This window comes from Dermacentor albipictus, chromosome 1 (assembly GCF_038994185.2).
Source record: "Dermacentor albipictus isolate Rhodes 1998 colony chromosome 1, USDA_Dalb.pri_finalv2, whole genome shotgun sequence".
Taxonomy (NCBI): domain Eukaryota; kingdom Metazoa; phylum Arthropoda; class Arachnida; order Ixodida; family Ixodidae; genus Dermacentor; species Dermacentor albipictus.
In genome coordinates, this window is record NC_091821.1 from 90,525,976 (window position 1) to 90,547,214 (window position 21,239).

The 21,239-nt window shown below is 44.7% G+C and overlaps 1 protein-coding gene across 4 annotated transcripts in view; it reads left to right on the plus strand.

The window, feature by feature from the left end:
* Positions 1 to 21,239, plus strand: part of LOC135920797 (guanylate-binding protein 2-like) — a 229,126-nt gene that overhangs the window by 44,378 nt on the left and 163,509 nt on the right. For all 4 annotated transcript variants that reach the window (XM_065455056.1, XM_065455057.1, XM_065455058.1 and 1 more), the window contains 3 exons: positions 2,774 to 2,922; positions 8,219 to 8,305; positions 19,470 to 19,584. In XM_065455056.1, coding sequence (XP_065311128.1) covers positions 2,774 to 2,922; positions 8,219 to 8,305; positions 19,470 to 19,584 — 351 coding nt within the window. The remainder of the gene's footprint in view (positions 1 to 2,773; positions 2,923 to 8,218; positions 8,306 to 19,469; positions 19,585 to 21,239) is intronic.

The following is a 21,239-nucleotide window of genomic DNA, read 5'->3' on the forward strand; positions in this document are numbered from 1 at the left end:
AGCAGCACATCCTCCTTCATCCCGTAATGTTTTTTGGTCCAGAACCGTTCTTTGACACCAGAGCATTCCTAAGTTTCTTAAACAATGTTGTCTTAAATGTTGTTAACCCTACAAATTTGTTCTGCATCCCCTCTGCAGAGGATGCCGCTGTGATAAGTTTTGTACAGCACATGCCTCCAAGCTCTTGCGTTTCAAAGGCTCACTTAAGGCAGTAGTTCTTCTTGCAAACATTTGCCTTGATATATTTTAATCTATCATCATTCTTTCAAAATTTATCTTTTGTGTCCTTAGTACACCTCATTAGCCATTGCCATAATTTTATTACATATACGTTTTACGCACTTTACAGAGACCGCTTTTAGGCCCCTTTGCAGCCATGTCACACCTACCTCTCGGAATTCATCTATCTACTGCAAACTCATCAACACTGGCCTGGCACTCCTTGGTCATAATTGGCCCTTGCGCCATAAAACAACAAATTCATCATGATGCACGACCTTCATGGCCATATGTAGAAAACGTGGGATGGCGGCGCTCCTTCGTTCCCATTGGAGGGTCGAAAAGCATAATAAAACCCAATAGTGTACCTACAAATCGTCCACTTCAATGTCGACCTACCACATCCTGACGGCAAGTGGATTGTATTCTTCCTGCTGGAACGGTTTGGAATTGAGTGCTACACAGGCACCGTGCTGACCATGCGTCACCGGTCGTGTAGAGATTTAACCTGTGGCAAGAACGTGTCTAGCGTAGCAGTACAACCTACCGTGGTGTACCACAGCGACCACAAAACTATGGTCACTGTGGTGACGAATGAGACAAAATAGACTATAAAATGATGAAGTTTCAGGTATGTGTCTTTATTCAATCAATATAGCAATAACCATATAAATCAATTAGTAGTCAATATAGTCATCCCAATACAGCTTCGCTGGTTATTCTTCACAGAGTGGAAGGGCACAAAACTTTTCTTCATTGATTTTTTTTCCCCTTTCTTTACAAAACAGGGAAACTCCTTAGTTGGCTGAATGTCTAGTTGGGAATAGCATTAGCATTACAAGCATGTATGAAATGCTGTAAAGAAGATTTTTTTTTCTGTTTGAAAAACGGGGAAACGAATATTTCATATTTAACTTTGGTTAGAGGTTACAAGATATTCGGTATTCAGAATAATTAAATTTTGGAAGGTCATTTACATCGAATACAGCCGACGTCTGATTTTCCGGACTCTAGGGGCTGCAAAAAAGTCCGAAAAATTTAATGCATGCCTTTTACGGCCTCCAAAGGCTCAAATCGCCGCACAAACATCCGAAATAGCTTTTAAGGCCCGCCAGCACCCTTATCAAGTGTCTCGGTACACGTGCTGTGACACGAGATGGCAGGTGCACGTGTGTATAGTGTAAGAATCTGTACTGTGTCCCATGTCAGTGGCCCTTTTCCCCTCCCGATATGCTTCACTGCGGAACATCGCTTTATTGCGGCGAAGTGGGCATTTGGGAACCGATATCATGCAAAGTGCCGTGCCTTCCCCACTTCAAAGCCATCGGCAAGAATAACAAAAGTGGAGTGGACACTGTTACCGAAGAAAGCAGTGAATTCTTTCATTGAAAAAATTCACCGATGATTATGATAATACCTAATGCGAAATTGGAGCACAGCTCTATACATGTTTTCGTTTCGCGATATGTAGGCTGGCGCAGACATTCTGTCTCATGGGGCACGTTGCAAACGAAGTGAAGTGTGTCGCGACTGCCTCGCTAATTGGGAGATTCACAGCAGCCGCCGCAGGTAGACCTCTGTTCATGCAGTGCATTTTTCCATATATTTGACGCGTGCTGCTCTGGTGCCATCTTGTAGCCATCATCGCTGCAGAGCCCATCATGTGTGGAACTACACTTCTCATGCTTTTGCCATACTCTCCTCCTCCGCTCTCTGCCTCATGGTTCTGCTGTACCCTCCTCCTCTGCTTCCCTCCTCATGCTCTTTTTGCTATTGCCGCCTTTCATCCCCCGCTGTGCTCCAGGTTCGCTCTTTCATGCTTCGCTGTGCTCGGTCACTCTGTCATGAAGGACGGCGATGTGCGTTGCAGGAGCAGGCGCCTAAGAACTGCACTCTGAAACACTGCACTGAACAGCAGGAAGCTTGGTAGTGAATGTCGAACCATCTAGGCCTAGCATTAGTGCGGTGCGAGAGCACTAATTAGTGCGAGAGCTCCGGTCCGAGATGTCAATATAATCAAGATAGTGGTGGCAGTAGCTTCAATTATGCTGTTTCGGACCTGCGGTCATGGCACAAAGTCCCGGAAAATCGGATGGCAAAGGGCTTTTTTTTTCCCGAAATATTTCAGATGTTCTTGTACGTTGACTGTATGGGGAGTACATGGCAGCTCGACGAAAGCTTCCAAATTTCCAGGCATATCCAAAAAATCTGACATCCATAAAATCTGTTGTTGACTGTATTCGTGTTCGTTTAGATTTAGAAATATTACTGTATTCAAATACCCCAGCAAGTTTAACTAGTTGGTAATACGCTCATTATAGCGACCAACTCAACAAGGGTAGACAGAGGCCAGCGGAGTCTCTACTTGCTAATAAAAGGCTTTATTGTGATGAAAGATGTGTATATTGTTAGTAGGAGTTAAGTATTTGTTGTTGTGTGTATATATGTTTTTGTAAAAAGCCTTTTAGTTGTGAGTGGCCCCACCATTTGCCTCTCTTTCTGTGTGTTCATTCATTGAATGCTATAATGAGCGTTTTTCAAACTGATTTTTCAGGTTTTGCAGCCACTAATGTCTCTGAAAACTATGATGCCAAGATATTTGCTATTGCAACTCTGATCAGTTCACATCTCATCTATAACTCTGTCAAGATCATTGACCAGTCTGAGATAGATTACCTGGAGCTCTTGTCCAGGCGTACACAGGTAAGGCATTGCTGCTATGTTAAAAAAAAAAAGAAAGATTTTGGTGGCATCCTGAAATTTGACTAATATTTAAGCTGTGCTTCCATTTGTCTTGGGTGTCATGAGCTCATGATCTTTGAGTTGTCCCATGTACAAATTTATTGGTTCCAGCACCATGGAGTGTCAAGTTATAACATTCCATTATGATTAAGTAATCAGAAAGCTATCACATTTGTAGACAAAAATGGCATCAGAGGAAGCTGACATGTGCAGGGTTCATACAGCTTTTTGAAATCCTTGAATACCCTTGAATTTGGAAAAAGATTCAAGGGGCCTTAGAACTCCTTGAAAATAAATGTGCTCCTTGAATTCCTTGAACACTGGGGTTGAGGGCGACTTTTGAATAGTCAAAGTAACAAACTCCATATTGAGGCTATGCCATGGACACTGTCTATTGGGGAGCGATCCTAGATATTTTCTTTCCAGAGTGTTGTTAAGCGATGCAATGTGGCGTGTTCACAACCACAAACGACAGGCATGTTTAAATTACCATTGTGGTCGTGGAGCTAGACAAAGCCAGATCAGGCAGCCGAACCTTACCACTACATTCGTTTTTTTTTTTTTTTTCCATTTGGTTCACACCACAGCCATCATGGTTCCATTTCTAAGACATAAGTGCTAGAAATGACTGGCAAAAAATTTGTTTCAGCCTTTGGTCTTTACTGTGACAAGTATATTCGGCTGAAGCGGGACACTACTAACCATGCTAGAAGCTACAAGGGAATTTTTTTTTTCATAGTCCGATTGGTCGCGAAATGAAAACCACAGTGAAAATCTGATGACCCTGTGCACAAATATGTTGCGCAGTTTCTCTAGTATGCCTGTCAATCACGTGAGGTCGCAGTTATCAATTCTGAGCGTGCAGTGAGCACGTAAACACACCTTGAACAATAGTCTCTCCCGCTAAGTGTGAAGTGCGTGCTGTCATTAGATTTCTGCATGTTAAGGGGTGCAATGCAGCCGAAATGCATCGACAAATGACTAACGTATATGGTACAATTTTGATAAATGACAGCAAATTGTGGCAATGGTGCAGGAACTTTAAAGCAGGACACACAGACGTTCATGATGTAGGTGGGCAAGGAAGGAAGCGAGTGTTATCTGATAATCTTGTTCAGCAAGTGGATCAGGCAATTCAAGAAAATCATTGCTTCGCAAATTGTGTGTTGAGTGAATCATTTCCTGAAATCTCATGATCAGCTCTCAATACCATCGTGAGTCAGAGACTCCAGTATTGCGAACTCTATGTGAGGTGGGTTGCCAAGATGCTGACCGACCATCACAAAACACAGCAAATGGGCGCAGCCTTAACGTTTCTCCAGTGCTACCATGATGAAGGAGATGATTTTTTGAAGAAAACCGTCACGGGGGACGAGGCTTGAGTCCGTTTCGAAACTGAAGAAACAAAAGAGCAATCCAAGCAGTGGATACGTTCTAATTCCCGGAAAGCAAAGAAGTTCAAGTGAACCTTCTTTATCAGAAAATGTATGGCTACTGTGTTCTGGGACAGCAGTGGTGTTCTCTTGGGGGAATTCATGGAATGTTACACAACCATCACTGCAGCCTCGTACAGCGTGCCTCTTGAGCGTCTACAAAGGGCAATTCAGAACAAGCGAAGAGGAATGTTGTCATCAGGCATTGTCTTTCTTCATGACAATGCGCAGCCGCACAGTGCAGCTGCAACAAAGAAGTTCCTGCAGCTGGAAGTGTTTGATCACCCACCGTACAGCCTGAACTTGGCTCCCTCTGATTACCATCTCTTTGCCTACAGGAAATGCTGGCTCGGAGGGCAGGAGTTTGACTCAGACGAGTGGTAGACCTGTGTACAGAATTGACTGGAAGCACCACTGGTGGCCTTCTATGATGAGGGTATAGGAAAGCTGGTACCATGCTATGGCAAATGTCTCAATCTGAGCAGCAGCTGTTTAGAGAAGTAGCTGGAAAGTGTATCTAAATATTCCAAATAACACAATTTTGATTTTCGTTGTGGTTTTCATTTTGTGACCGATTTGACCTTGAAAAATAAGATAGTCCTCGACATCATTACTATTGGAAAGTAATGTTTAAAAAGCCACTTGAAGAGCTTTATGTGTGTGTCGTATTCAGCAGCACGTGGCTGCTGGCCCTTTTTTGTGGCACTACTGAGTGGTGAAGATACCAAGATGAATAATTGTGATATCCAAGGAGAATGAGATTTCACTATTTTCCAGTGTATGTGTACTAACAAGGTTTGTTTCCCCCTCCTTGAAATTTGGCCTTTGTCATCCTTAAAACCCGTCAATTGTCCTGGTATTTTGAGTCTAATGTTCTGTATGAACCCTGCATGATGGCAGATGCCTACCTGAACATTAGTGCTGGTGTCTCTATCAGACATCTGTACCGTTTGGATACTTTCAACACTGTGAGCATACATTACCTAACCTACAGGTATAAAACAAAACTGCTTCGTTTATTCTGGGAAACTTCAATCATGGCAGCAGTAACACAGCTTTAAACTAAGTCCCTCTGTTCGCCCCTTACTACAACAAAGAGCTCATGCTGCACTGGTAAATTAGCACAGACTGCGCTGCTACTTATAAAACAAATGCAACACTATACTGTAAAGCTGCATCACATGCATATATCTCCACAAATAGATAATATATACAAACTAGTGCTAGTGATTATCCATCTTTCTTAATTTGCTCCATTGCAAGTGTAAATTAGGCTTTGGAACAAGCAATGTTCAGTGCTATGTGTTATTCGCTTCCCCTTATATAAAGCCCATGTATAGGCAATTTAAGGGAAATAATCATGAAAGGAAACGTGTATTAGTCAAGGTGGGCAAACTTTGCACTTTTGTCAGAAGGCCTGCTTGAAACGACACTGAATGGGCAGGTAGTAGCCTCTCTTTTCTGGCTTCTGTGACCCTCAGAAGCCATCTTAGCCTATTCTCATGATCTGTAGAGGCAGTGGCCACCATGCTCTCACTATGCAAGGCCCACAGGAACAAAATAGAGGGCCCTCTCTGCACAAGCGAGTGGTACTAATGCTGTATGCACTGCCGTGCATACTGTTGACTGTCCATAACACCCTGTCCTGTGCCCTTAACTCTTTGCTTACCACTAAAGATGTGCTCATTTTTCATGCTTTTATGTTTTAATGTTTTATTTCAAGATGTAGTACGAGTCGCAGCGTATACCATGATACATAAAGTTATAGCCTGATCATCAGTGTTTTGTATGGATGTAAAGCAGTAATAATAGCTCAAACTGCTTTTGAAAATTCTTATGTGAAACTTCAAAGAAGCACCGCATGGTGCTTCTTTGTACAGTAATATTGTACAGTAGTGAATGAGGGCACTTGCACAGGCTGTCTTTAACATGTAAGAAATTAAGCTGCTAGTTAAGTTTCGGCAGAAAATTGGTTGGAAATCGACTGCATGCTTTTGCATAAGTTGAAACCCCGCACGACGGGAAAGATTGTTCGTAATTTGTACATACACTGTCTAAATGCTGATCAATAAAAGCAATATGCGCTAAGCTAAAGCTCAGTAGCGATTTCAGATGATGCATGGCATTGCTAGTAGGAGTTCAACATAAGTGTTTGATGTGTAAGAAAACTGTCAATTAAAGTGATCGATTCGACTCCAGATTTTTGCTGACAGCCAGGCAATGGTGCACCTACTATGCATATTTCTTACTGATATCGGCATAGAGATGCTGGAGCCCAGCAGCTGGCGGCATTCAGCTTATGGAGGTGATGCATGAGTGTGCTCTCACAGGTTCCTGAGTTTGTGGCCCTACACCCGCTGCAGTGGCTCAAGGGCTGGCTCTTATCTGCTAAGCATTAGGTTGCGGGTTCAATTCTTAGCACTGGCAATCCTATTGCACTATGGATGCATGTTAAAAAACGTCGCGTGGTTTAAATTAATCTGGAGCTCCTGCTGCTGTATCTATCACATCTTGGAGGTTGCTTTGAGGCATTTAACCCCGCAAATTTGTTTAATTTCTGGCCTTAGAGTGGAAGCAGCAGGGGCACGGGACCAGCATTGAGACTCGAGCGGATCAATTCCTCAGCAGAGATCACGTATTTTAACAGATGTGTTTGCCGTCATCTGCCTTCTACCCACTGCAGAACAAAGGCCTCGCCCAGTATTGTCCAGTTACCCCCATCCTGCAAACTCCATCCTATGCCTCTGGCTTCCCTATCTCCTCAATGCATGTAATCCTCTACCAATGGTGACTGCATTGTCCTTACCTTGGCACCCATTCTAGCAGCCTAACAGATTGCTTTTTATCTGTTTATTGCATCGCATGACATTCTACTTGTTTTTCTTAATCTCAACTAGAATATCAGCTACTCGCATAATGCTTCATATCTCCTAATGTTATGCATATCATTTTCTGTTTTGTTGCCTGTTGCGCAGCTGTTAGCTTCGTTTCAAGCTTCTTGTTGTCCTCCAAGTTTTGGCTCTTTATGTTGGTACTGGCAGAATAAAAAATTGACTGTGAATGGCACACCAGTTCTAACCTTGCTAAGTACTGTGACCTCCGCCCCCCCCAGTAACATCTGGCTTATTCTGCAGAGAGCCCCCACTAAGCTTCACTCTATGTGGTTCTTGTGCTGAACATTGCCAAGTTCAGTTTCTACTGCTATTCTCTTGAGTGGGAGTCTGCTAGCACATTCAGCTACATCGAAGGCCAAGAGCTTATTGTGAGATAAATATGGGAAATATTAATGGGTGTATGCTTTATCAAGTCCCACAGCAGTGAAGGACTCTTTTATGAAGTATGTTTATTGTTTGCATTATCATGAGTAAACAACAATTATTGAAATGAAGACGAAAAGCACAGAAGAGCACAACTGTGGGAAGGTGGAAGGTGATTAGGGTGCGACAAAAAGAAAAAGTTTCTTTGCATAGAACATTTGGTTGCTGTGCAAGGTCATCAGAAATCAGCATCTAGCAACCGAGGCTTCATGGCAATGTGCAGTGTTTTGGTACACTTTGCCTGAGCAGAGAGGGCCCATAATTTTGATCTGGTTGATTTGACACAGTCACTGTAGCAGCCATTGCTTCTATGCATCATAAGAGTAGATGAGTGCAGTTCTCAAGTTGTTAGAGATTTTCACGAACAGGTTATCAACTGCCCCATGTATGTGTTTATTATATTGTCTTTCAGTTCCTTTTCATTTTCTAGGAGAGGCAGTAAAATTTTATTTTGTTAGCTACGCAGTAGAACATGAATCTACATTTACCTTTGTACTCTTTTAACAGCTTTTTGCTTTAAGGTCACAGCTGTCTCGAGCCAAGTGGAATGGAGAGTTTGTTCATGACCTGCTAAGCTTTCCTCCTTTGTTGTGGGTATGTGTCCGGAAATTGTCTTTACTCTATAGTGGGCTCTTTTGTCTTTTGAAACATACATGCAATTTTTTTCATACATGTCTTAATGAAATAAATATATTTATGTGAACGAACATATATACGGTGCTGAGCAATTGAAATGCGATGCTCGGATCGCATGGCGGCCAATGCTGTTTGCACCACCAGAGAGTGCTGGGTGGTTGCTGTCAGACCAGATACAGTTACAATCTGTCATGAAGACTCTCACTTTTTATTATATATATCAAAATAATCAGCTTGGCGTCTTCATCGCTTAACGGTGGCGCAAGAAAGAGCCAGCAGCCATATGTTCAGAGTATCTCGTTTCCATTGCAGAGCATTGCACATATATTACATGAATCTTGTTATTTGCCATAATGGTGCAAAAACTAGATCACTTGAATAGAGTTAAACTGGCTTTATAATATGTTTATATATTTATAAATATAACTGCACATTTGTTTTATTTTTGTCAACTTTTTCATGTTTATGAACTTGTCCATTGTACAAGTCGAGCTTGCATTAAAAAGATACTGCAACTATATAATAAAGATTTTACTGCATAAAATTTTAACATTTGTTTACTAATTGCCCAAGCCAAGAAAAGAGAGAACATATAAGGAGGAACATGAAAGTCCCTTCTTGTGTGTTGTCCTTTTTCCCAGCTTGAACAATTCATAAGCAATTGTTAAAATGAACTAACTAGCCTCTCAAGATGTTGTACTTAAGCATATAATGTCTGTGAGCATGTAGGACATTTGTGTGTGTGTGTGTTGCGGGAACTCCGGCATCAGAGCTAGCAGTCGAAGAAGTGGAAGAGAAAGTGACTTGTGAGTGTGAGCGCTGGTTCGAGGCTCGCCTGGGCGCTCATAAAGAAAGATGTTCAACAAGAGCGGACACTCCCATAGAGCCCAGTGGCTGAATTGACTGTAGTGCACCAAGTGCATGTGATTAACATCTTCCGGTTTTGGGCGCGGCTGGCCAGGACTGGGACCTGTTGGCAGGGACAAAGGGATCGCGCCATTCCCACGTTGGCGCCCAACGTTGGGCGCCTAATGGGGACTTAGGGCCGTGGCTTTAGAGCCAGTGGTCAGCTGAGGCTCTCAGAGACGACACAGAGCGCAGGAGACATACAAAGGACAACCTTTAGTGTCCGGAGCCCACACCAACTGAGATCCAGCTTCCTGATCGTTGCTCCCTGTGCCAGGCTCGCTGCGCGTGGCCCGGGCGCATGAGCCCCGCATTGATCATGCTGATGGCGGCACCGCAGTGCTGCCATGCAATCGATGTCCCCATGATATACATATTGAAATACCACGGTTGAGACAACGCTTTATTCCAAGAAGTAAAAATGGCGCCGGTGCAAAGCCGATGATTGATGATGACTTTGTACAGATGAAGATGAAGTCCGCGTAAATGCTTACACTAATTTCCCCCGTGGATGGAAGTGGCCAGCCTGGCCGCACATTAGACAGTGGAACGGAGATGGAAGGACTTCAGGCGAGAAACGTGCACGATCTCTGTTCCACGGCAGCGTCGGTCGGTTGGGGCCTCAACAGGTGTAACGCGATAGTTCACCGGCGAGGTCTGCTCTATGACTTTGTAGGGGCCAAGGTATCGAGACTCAAGCTTCTCACATAAAACGGGTGTTCGTGCAGGGGTCCATAGGAGCACATCGTCACCAGGGCGGTAGGAAACGACGCAATGAGAGGCATCGTACCGATGCTTGCGATCGTCTTGGCTGGCTGCAGTGTTCATATGGGTGCGGCGACGACATTGGGCAAGACGAGACACAAACTGGTCGCAAATGAATGGTGAAGCGTTGACGGGGCCAGAGAAGAAAGAAACGTCAAGTGATGAGGTTGGGTGGCTGCCGTATACTAAGAAAAACGGAGAGTATCCGGTGGTCCGTTGAACAGACGTGTTGTACAAATGGGAGAATCGCATCCCAGTTACGATGATCAGGTTGAATATACATGGATAGCATGTCACACAGCTTGCGATGAAATCGCTCTGTTAGGCCGTTGGTTTGAGGGTGGTAGCTAGACGTTGTCTTGTGCGCGGTGTTGGACGCTTGCAGAACTTAAGAATGCTTGAAAGAAATGCCTTGCCTCAGTCGCTCAAAAGAACGTGAGGCGCCCCGTGTCGTAAGTAGACAGCCTGCAAGAAGAAGGCCGCTACTTCTGAGGCAGCTCCTGAGCGTATTGAGGCTGTTTCAGTGTACCGGGTCAAATGGTCAACAGCAGTGACGATCCATCGGTTGCCGTCTGGAGTATGTGGGAGTGGCCCGAAAAGGTCAATGCCGACGACAGAGAAGGGTTGTGCTGGACAAGGAAGTGGTTGTAGGGTCCCGACCGGAGCAGTAGTAGGTCGCTTACGGTGTTGGCAAAGCGTGCACGAGGCAACATATCTAGCTATGCTTGTGGAAAGGCCTGGCCAATAGAATCGGCTGCGTATGTGCTCGTGTGTTTTGTGGTAACCCAAGTGGCCTGACGTAGGGTCATTGTGTGAAGCCTGCAGAACTGCAGCGCGAAGAGAGCGCAGTAGAACGGGAACCCATCGATGGCCTTCCGGGTGAAAAATGTACAAGTAGAGCACGTCGTCTTCAAACTTGCACAGTTTGAGCTGTTTCCGTAGCCTGGCATTGGGTGGAGATGAAACACTGCTAAGGCGATTGATGATACCATGGCAATAGGAATCGGCGTGCTGGTGAGTGGAAAGCACTGAAAGGCGGTTTGGAAGAAATCGGTGTAATAGACGAAGCATCCTCTGTGCGGCCAATTTGACAAGGTGATGTGATGTGCTCCGATGATGGTGGTAACGGGCATCGTGAAAGAGCATCGGCATCTTGGTGCTTCCGTCTGGACTTATATATGACATTGAAATCATATGCTTGTAATCGGAGTATCCAGCGGCCAAGGCGCCCGGACAAGTTTTTTATCGTCGACAACTAACATAGGGCATGGTGGTCGGTCACAACCGTGAAATGTCGACTGTGGAGATATGGACGAAATTTCTGAATGGACCAGACAACAGCCAAACACTCTTGTTCGGTTATCGAGTACTTCTTTTTCGCAGAAGTGAGAGTGCGGCTTGCACATACAACAACCTTTTCGCATAATTCGAGGTCGCGCTGCAGCAGTACGGCACCAATTCCGCGACCGCTGGCGTCAGTATGCACTAATGTGGGCGCCTTGTCATCAAAATGACAAAGAACAGGTGGGGATGTTAGTGCGCGCTTGTGTTCTTGGAACGCGGCTTCACACTGATCGTTCCAATCGAAGGAACTGGAACTAGCAAGGAGCTTGTGGAGGGGTGAGGCAATGCTGGCAAAGTTCCGGATAAAACGTCAAAAGTATGAGGCGAGTCCAATGAAGCTGCGCAGTTCTTTTGCACGAAGTGGGCATGGAAAGTTGAGCACTGTGGAAATTTTATCCGGATCGGGCTGGATGCCGTCTTTGCTAACGAGATGACCCAGGACTTTAATCGTTGTGCTAGAGAAACGGCACTTCCTCGTGTTTAGTTGAAGTCCGGCATTAGAAAGGCATGTGAGCACTTCATCTAAGCATTGCAGATGCTCAGTGAAAGTCGAGGAAAACACGACAGTGTCGTCGAGGTAACATAGACAAGTTTTCCACTTGAGGCCGCGAAGAACTGTGTAGATCATTCTTTCAAATGTGGCGGGAGCATTGCATAGACCGAAAGGCATTACATTAAACTCATAAAGACCATCCGGAGTAGAAAAGGCGGTCTTTTCTTTGTCCGCTTCGTGCATTGGAATTTGCCAATATCCGGAGCGAAGACCAAGGCTGGAAAAATATTGCGCGCCTTGCAACAAATCAAGGGCGTCATCGATATGGGGCATCGGATATACATCCTTACGGGTGATCTTGTTTAGCGCACAGTAGTCAACACAAAATCGTACCGATCCATCCTACTTCTGCACTAAAATGACGGGTGATGACCAAGCACTAGGGGGGACGTATGACATTTCTTTTCAGCATATCGGCGACGTTCTCCTCGATGATTTTGCGTTCGGCCAAAGAGACTCGGTAGGGACGACGGCGTGCAATAGTCTGGCCATCGGTGTCGATACGATGGCAGGCAACGGAAGTCTGTCCGAGTGACGAAGTATCCATATCAAAGGAGGCCTGGTGCTTCGTAAGATGTCTTCAGGAATGTGCTACCTCTGCGCATGATCCCTTTGGCCCATCCTTCGAAACGTTACTCAGGACCGCCATATCGGAGGATGTGATACAAACATCGCATCATCGTTGGATTGAAGCACCGGACCTGCGTGGCTCGACCTTTGGCGAGCCCTTCTGCGCATGGAGCACTACCACAGCGTCACCTGGTCGTTTACACTGCACTATAAAGCCGAGGACGGACGCTATGCTCTTCAGTGGGTCTTGCAGCGGCACGATGAGCACATGGTTTAAGCTTGTCTGCACTGTCTTTCAGGTATGCCCGAAGTACAATTTTCCTTGTTATAGAAGCGATGATCGATGTGTAGTGCTGCTGCCTGGCCCACTGATGAGAGCGTTTTCTATTTTTTCTGTCCGTAGAATGTTGGTGATGTTATCTGGTGACGTCGAGACCAATCCTGGTCCCGATAAGTTACAGGATACGCTATTGCAATTGCTCGCAGGGCAGGAAAAAATTCGTTCCGAAATATCTTCTTGGACAGCCAAGTTTTCTTCCATTGAAGAAAGGCTAAACAGGCTTGAGACGTCAGTACTGCCAGTCGCGGAAGTGATTCCGCAAGTTCAGGAACTTGAAAAAACTGTCGCTCATCTTAAAAACGTGGTATTGAAGCTGGAAAGTCGGTCTGACGATCTTGAAAACAGGTCCCGCCGAAATAACCTTGTTGTCTATGGATTACCTGAACCCCATTCTGAGCCCTCCGGGCAACTACTTGACGCATTCACGAACTTGATATCTGATAAACTTGGTGTTCAGTGTGCAGACATTGAACGTTGGCACAGGCTTGGGGTGCGTAGAGGTGATAAACCACGTCCTGCTATTTTCAAATTTTTGGACTACAGGTCAAAGATTGCAATATTAAAGAATGCCCGAAAGCTTAAAGGTACAGATATATATATAAATGAGGACTTCTCTGAACGGGTTCGAAAGATACGCAAAGCTCTTTGGAGGCTTTCTGTAAATCAAAGGAAAAATGCATCTACCGTTCGTCTGCAGTATGATTCCTTGCTGATAGACAATGTACGCTATGTGCTGAATGAATCAGGTGATTCAATGATTAAAACCAAAAAGCAAACCTCTGCAGTACATGAAACTTGACTGCATTCCGATGCTAATTTCTCGCTGGTAAACGTTAATGCCCGCAGTCTTCTTAACAAAATTCAAGACTTTCACCATCTCGTGGCATTTTATCATCCTTCTGTGATTTGCGTGACTGAAACGTGGCTTGGTGAACACATCTTAGATACTGAAATTTTACCACCAGGTTACAGCGTCCTCAGGAAAGATAGAAGTGACCGGCGCGGTGGCGGTGTGGCACTCTTCGTAAACCAAGACATTGAGTTTACAGCATTGCCTGACGTTCCTAACTGCGAATCAGTATGGTGCAAAATAAGGCTTTGTGGATTCACTTTGGCTGTAGGAGCTGTTTATCGACCCCCTGACACAGATCTCAGTGTCTTTTCCGATCTTACCGATTATATAACCAAACATAAACTTAACTGTTGTAAAATGTTACTTGCTGGCGATTTCAACACCCCTGGCATAGATTGGCCAACGCTATCTGCTGGTGGCCGTCACAAAGCCATTTGTGATTACTTGATTAACATGTCTATTTCTTTCGATCTGACGCAAATTGTGAATTCCGCAACCCGAGAAAGCTCAATTTTAGATCTTGTTTTCATAAATGAGCAACTTAGACAAAATGGTTATGATAGTACCATCGTTGAAGGCCTCTCGGACCATAAAGGGGTCATTGTTTATTTGAATTTAGTAACTATGCCTAAGCGCCCCTCACATCAGACAGTATTGAACTTTGAACGTGCTGATGACAACTCCATAACTGAGTTGCTCGCATGCTCTTTTGATGAATTTTCGAGTTGCGTAAACCATTCCTCTGTTAACGTGTTAGTGAACCGTTTTTACTCAATTGTCAATCAATGTATAACTGATTACATTCCAACCAAGTGTATAAAGCGCAATCCCAAGCACCCTTGGTACACACGTGAAATTATACACCTAATTCGTCGCATCAGGCGTCTGCGCAAACAACCCTATGCAAACAATCCAATGAAAGCTTCAGTATTGACCGCACTTAAAAACAACTTAAAATCTGCTATGTCAAATGCGAAAAGTTTCTATTTTAATAGCACCTTGTCATACTTCATTAAAAACAAGCCATCAAAGTTCTGGCGAACCATCAGTCCACCAAGTGAGAGCTCTCCTTCATTCATAATTGCTAATCAACCATGCTCAGATAATTTTAGCATTACTGAAGCTTTCAATAATTACTTTAAATCAGTGTTCACCTGTGATGATGGACGCACCCCTACGTTTTGCACTACTCTTTCGTCATCACCTTTTCCTAGTATGGCAATCACTTCAGCTGGTGTACACAATCTTATACTCAAGATCGATACTATGAAAAGTACTGGGCCAGATAATATACCAGATATGTTTTTACGGCGATATTCTGAATGGAGCTCTCGGTACTTATCCCTAATTTTTTCGAAATCTGTAGAATCATCCACTGTTCCAATACTCTGGAAATGTGCTAAAGTTGTTCCAATTCACAAAGACGGTAATAAGCAGGAAATATCTAACTACAGACCTATTTCTTTAATATCAACATCTTGTAAACTATTGGAACACATTATTCATAAATATATCATTGAGTACTTATCTGAACATAATCTTCTTTCGCATGCTCAGCATGGTTTCCGTTCCGGATTCTCCACGGTAACACAACTTCTAGAATTCTCCCATGATATTGCATCCACACTTAACCTTAGAGGACAACTTGATGCCATTTTTATTGATTACAGTAAAGCTTTTGACACAGTGTGCCATAAAAAGCTTCTCATTAAACTCAAGGCAATAATTCATGATTATAAATTACTAGGTTGGATACAGGACTACCTAAGTACAAGAACTCAGTTTGTTGCATTTAACAATGTTCACTCATCTCGTGTCAATGTTACATCCGGTGTACCACAGGGGTCTGTCTTGGGTCCTTTGCTGTTTGTAGTCTATGTAAATGATGTCGTTGAAGTAACCGCGGGCACTTCTGTCAAAATAAGACTATATGCTGATGACTGCGTCCTTTATTCTAGTATAAGTAGTAATCATGATCAGTTAGAGCTGAATGAAGTCTTCACCCGTTTTTGCGAATGGAGCAGAACATGGCAAATGTCACTTAATTTTAAGAAAACCGTATCAATGACTTTTTCAAATAAAAAACAACCATTACAATTTACATATTTTAATGAAGCGCACAAGCTTGCAAGCGTCCACACGTTTAAATACCTTGGTGTTACTTTCTCCCCTGATCTAAAATGGCATGCTCACATTAACTGTATAACCAACAAGGCGTTGAGAAAACTGGGTTATCTTAAAAGAACCTTACGAGATGCAACTAAAGAATGTAAATTAACGGCATACAGATCACTAATAAGGCCTCTACTTGAATACGCGTCGGTAGTGTGGTCGCCACATCATTCCAAAGACATAGACATGCTTGAGTCTATTCAGAAAAAGGCCATAAGGTTTATATATAATCGTTATGACCGCCATTTCTCACCGACATCACATGCTAGCAAGCTACTACTAAAGCCACTGGCCCATAGACGTACTTGTGACCGTGTTGTTCTGCTACATAAAATTGCTCATGGGAAAACTTATGTCAATGCACCTATTGTTTTCACTAACCCTTCTTCTCGGCCCACCAGAAGAAGTCATCATCTTAACATTGTTCCTTTGAATGCAACGATTGATTGTTTTAGGTTTTCCTTTTTACCGCATACAATTGTGATTTGGAATGGCCTTGAGGGGTCCTTGCGCGAGTTACCAAGTGATGTATTTGCCAACCTATTACCTAATCATGTTCATTAATCAACTAGCTATTCCTGATATTGTTTTTTTTTCGATTGTTTGTTTTCTTTTTGCCACTCAAATGTATTCTTCAACTGATTGACATATGTATGCACTCACTCCTGCAATATCTTGCTATGCAAGATGGCAGTATATGTAAATAAATAAATAAATAAAAGCAATTTTAGCAACGCTTCATGTTGAGCAGCAGTAAGGTCAGAACTTATCACAGAAGCAAGGGCAGATGAAGCAGATTTGTCCTGTTGAGGAAGAGCTTGCGAGGCGGCAAGAGGAAGCAGGGAGACTGGTTGGGTATCCACATAACAGGTCACTGCGGAGCCTTGAGGTAGGAGGATTGTCTCAGTGGTCGCGTTTAAAGCGATGATTAACGCAGAGCTTTCTTTGAACCACGCCAGGCAGGAAGCGAAGACAATCCCACGGGCAAGACAGCGACCGTAAGGAGTGATGAACACGTCACCATTGGTGATGTCCGTAGAAGAGAGACTTATGACTTGCTCGTGGCCGGGAGGCAGTACAGAATCGGCAGCAGTGAGAAAACGCAGTCGTGGCTCATCGGCACTCCCACTGCAATGAACTGTCTCGGTCATATGGACTACACGTTGACGGCAAGAGATTAAAGCGGACGCTGACGAGAGAAAGCCCCAACCTAAAATTAGTTCATGAGCGCACTGGAATAAAATCGCGAACTTAATGTGATGACAGATACCATCAATGAAGACGCGTGCTGTACATTGGGCTGATGGTAGAATGATTGCTCCATTAGCCCCAATCAGGGATGATCCAATATAAGGCGTTTCACTTTCCACAGACGAGAGCACAGGTCCGCACGCATAACAGATATAGTAGCTCCCATGTCAATCAGAGCTAACAAAGGCACACCCTCCACAGGCACCAATAATGTGTTCGAAGGACGTTCAGGAGGACTTGGAGCACTTCGCGGGGATGCAGTTTTCCCGCCAAAAACTGCACTGGTTAGTTTTCCGGTCACTGGACATGGAGTTGGGAGACAGGTCGAAGTGGCGAAACAGAACGTCGCAGCGGCGATGGGGAGCGGCATCTCGAGGCACGTGTGTTGAGTGCGGTGTTGGAGAAGTCGGCCGGAGATGGAGATCGGCGAACGGGAGGATTATCGTCATAAGTGCGGTAAACGCGAGGAGGTGGCTCGTGGCTTTCAAAGGCCGCGTAACCACGATGTTCGTCTTGCTGGCGGCGTCGGCAAAACTGGGAGATATGTCCTCGAAAGCCACAGTAGTAGCAGATAGGCCTTGACGAACGCCAGGCAGAGTAGTAAGGTGGGTTCGGAGCTCGGGTGACTAAAAGTGCCAGGTGATCGGGAACAGGCGCAGGTGGTGTGATTGGAGACGGCGCGGCTGGCATTGCAGCAATCTGGGCGTAAGAAGCCGGTTGTGGGCAAGGAGAAGCGTTGGTATGCTGGGCTTTCTGCAGGGAGGCCAATTCCTCCTTAATAATACCGCGCAGGTCCGTAGAAGCAGGTTGGACATGAGCGCTGCTGCAAGGGGGTGAGCCATGCGCTTGCAATTCCTCACGAATTATGGCTCGAATGATAGACCGGAGCTCAATACTGTTTGCCAGGGGGTTGTCGAAAAAGTCCGGTTGCAAGCGGATTGATTGCAGGGCGTCGAGGCGCTGACAGACGGAGATGACGTCCGACACCATCGAAGGTTTTTGAGCGGCGAGTGCATTGAAGGCAGTAGATCCGATACCCTTAAGAAGATGTCGCACATGATCAGGTTCTGGCATGGCACTGTCGACACGGCGGCAAAGCGCGAGGATGTCCTCAATGTACGAGGTATACGACTCGCCATAATGCTGGACGCGCTCAGACAGCCTCTTTTTCGCAACTTCTGAACGAACCGTGGGTGTGCCAAAAATCTGCCGTAGCTGCTCCCTGAAAGACGACCGATCACGGAAGTCTCTCTCATGATTCAGGAACCATGTCTTGGCTACTTGAGAGACGTAAAATGGCATGTTGTTTAACCTCGATGTCTCGTTCCAGTTGTTGTATTCGCTGACACGATCGTAGTTGTCGAGCCAGTCTTCAACGTCCTCACCAGGCGAGCCAGAGAAGATTTCAGGATCGCGATACCGGTTGTTGGCTGGGCTAGTATTGCGGGTGGCTGGCACTTGAACCGAGATGGTGGACGCTGCGGTCTGGTCTTGCGACATGGCGGCCTTTTGGCGTAAGCGGCATCCCGAACGTAGCTCCAGGAGAGGTCTTGAAGTGGATTGAGGTCAAAGGGATCTTAAAGCGCCTCCACCACTTGAAATACCACGGTCGAGACGACGCTTTATTCCAAGAAGGAAAAATGGCGCCGATGCAAAACGAACACGAGCCGATGATTGATGATGACTTTGCACAGATGAAGATGAAGTCCGCATAAATGCTTACAATATATATATATTGAATTCAGTTGTTCAGTTAATTGAGCCCATGTTATAAACCCTTCAAGAACTGCTAAATATGCATGACTTTCAAACTCAAATTGGTAGTGCATAAACATGAAATACGCTAATTTTCTCTGTTCAAGTACACTTTCTGTCCTGAAGTAACAAACGCATGTGCATTGATGACAAAACTCTGCAAGCAGGCTTCTTTCCAGAGGCGGTGCTCACTCTCCTAATAGTTGCAAGGCAAGAAATGTGATCAGTCATGTTATTCTCTTGTTATTTCTGTCAGCGTATGAGCCCCAACTTGCACCCTTCTTTGAGCAAAAGGTCCCCCATTTTACTGGAAGCATCTAAGCTATGTGGTGCGGTCTGCTTGCCTGGTTTTGCATGTGGTTTGTTGCTCTGTGAATTTGTTGGGTGTTAAATTCTGAGGAATAGCCTCATTCTCAAACTCAAATATTTGTGGGACCATAAAAAGAAAAGTGCCTAGAATCAACGAAATAAAGGTCCAAGATGGAAAGTGGTCTACAAGCTCTCCTTTCTGTGATAATGCAATCAGCCCATTGAACGTTTAATGATCATTTGGTTGCCACATTGCATACCTTCTAGTCAAATTCCCTGTTTTCTTTTATCTTGGATGGACCAGGTTGTACAAGACTTTGTGCAAACAACTGATAACAACGAAACACCTACACAGTGGCTTCGCAGGCTAATGGAAGCACATACCAGGGAGAGCGAAGAATACAAAATAAGCCTCTTGGGTAAGTGACTGTTTCTTTACATTTGCAATAATTAAAGCTAGGATTAACAGCTAACAACAGTTGAAGGTAGTTTCCCCATTTGTGTTCTGTGGGCCTTACAAGCAGAGTGAAATAATAGTTGGAAATAAATTCTTGCTATTTGTTGTTGTCATCATTGTCTGTTTGTCCAGCAGGTCCTATGTGTGTTGTTCAACAAAGACTGAGACTGGATGCTCTGAAACCTTTATTTCTGAGACTTAATCGTTGGTACTTTTATCCCTTTCTATGTAAAGTGCAGTCCACTTATAATGATTCCGCGTATAACAATATATCGGGTATAACAAGGGTTCAACTTAAGTATATCAACTTATGCATTAGGGCTATGAGAAAAAGAGAGTGTATATAACAATATGTTATGACCGCATGTCAGATACAACAGTCGAAATTTTCCCTTCTGTAGGGCGTTTTCTATGTGGACTAGCTTGACTTTTGCGTTGTTAAGTCCCTCTTAGCAACGATGATAGTTTTTAATGATGCTGAGACGGGTGAAAAGTTTGCCTATGCAGGTTTGTATCTGATGCCATAACCGCGCACTGCGTCCTGCCCGCCCACTGATTGTGAAAACCATTAATTGATTGATTGAAACTTTTATTAGAAAGGATGGCCTGTGGCCTAAGATTGGGGTAAGGGATCAGGTGAAAGGAAGGATGCCCGTCTCCTTAGTGAGGGAAAGCACAGCAATAATTCTCCTGGTGACATCTCGTTGTGATGCGACCCAGTGGATCTATGATGCCACCTTTAGAGGTCGGTTGTGCTTGTCCATGAGGCTGGCTATGGCAAGGCAGGACCAGATCACATCTTTGAGGTCGACATTGATTACAGTACAGTTGGGGCATCCCGCTTGTGTTCCTCTCCATGTGCTCTGAACATCTGGTGTAATGGGTGCCTTAGCTCCTGCCTTGTGGATAAGAACCTGGGCTGCTCTGGGAAGACGAGTGGGAATGGGAGGAAGGATGCTGGGAATGAACTCCTGTAGTAGAGCCTTCTTGATGTGCTTCAGTCGGGCAATCTTGTGGTCTGGTACAGGGGTAAATGATGGGGAGCCATAGGTGTGGTCCAGCAATGGTGGGCTCACTTCAAGGCTATGATGGCAGTTCTCTTTTTTTCTTGCCTGCAGCCTCACGGACTGCCCCGTTCCACGTTCCCCTCATGTTGTGGCCTGGTGTCTAGTGTACGAGAATGCATGCACGTCTATTATTTTGCAGGTGGCAGCAGGCTTGTTCAATGTGGTGCGTCATGGTAGTCGTGTAGGACCTGGAGTTCAGTTGCTTGAGGGCCTCTTGACTGTCGGTGTAGATAGGAACTGTGGCTTCTGTGGGCCCATCACAGAGTTGAATAGCTTTTTCGATGGCTTGTAGTCCAAGCTCTGTGGCTGTCTAGTGAGCATAGCTGCTGTGAGTCGTGGTGCGTGCTTGCCTGTTTGCTGTGTAACAAGTGGTAGCTGTATACATTTTGCCTGAACTTTCATCGTATCGTAAGTTAGTGTCAGTGTATATGTTTGTTCCTTAGTGCTTTTCTTGGGCATCTAGTACTCTTAGTTTTCGGTGCGCCCTGCCTTCGCCTTTGGTGTTTTGTCTGGGTTGTGTAACCCTTATTTCATCCCAGGGTAGAAGTAG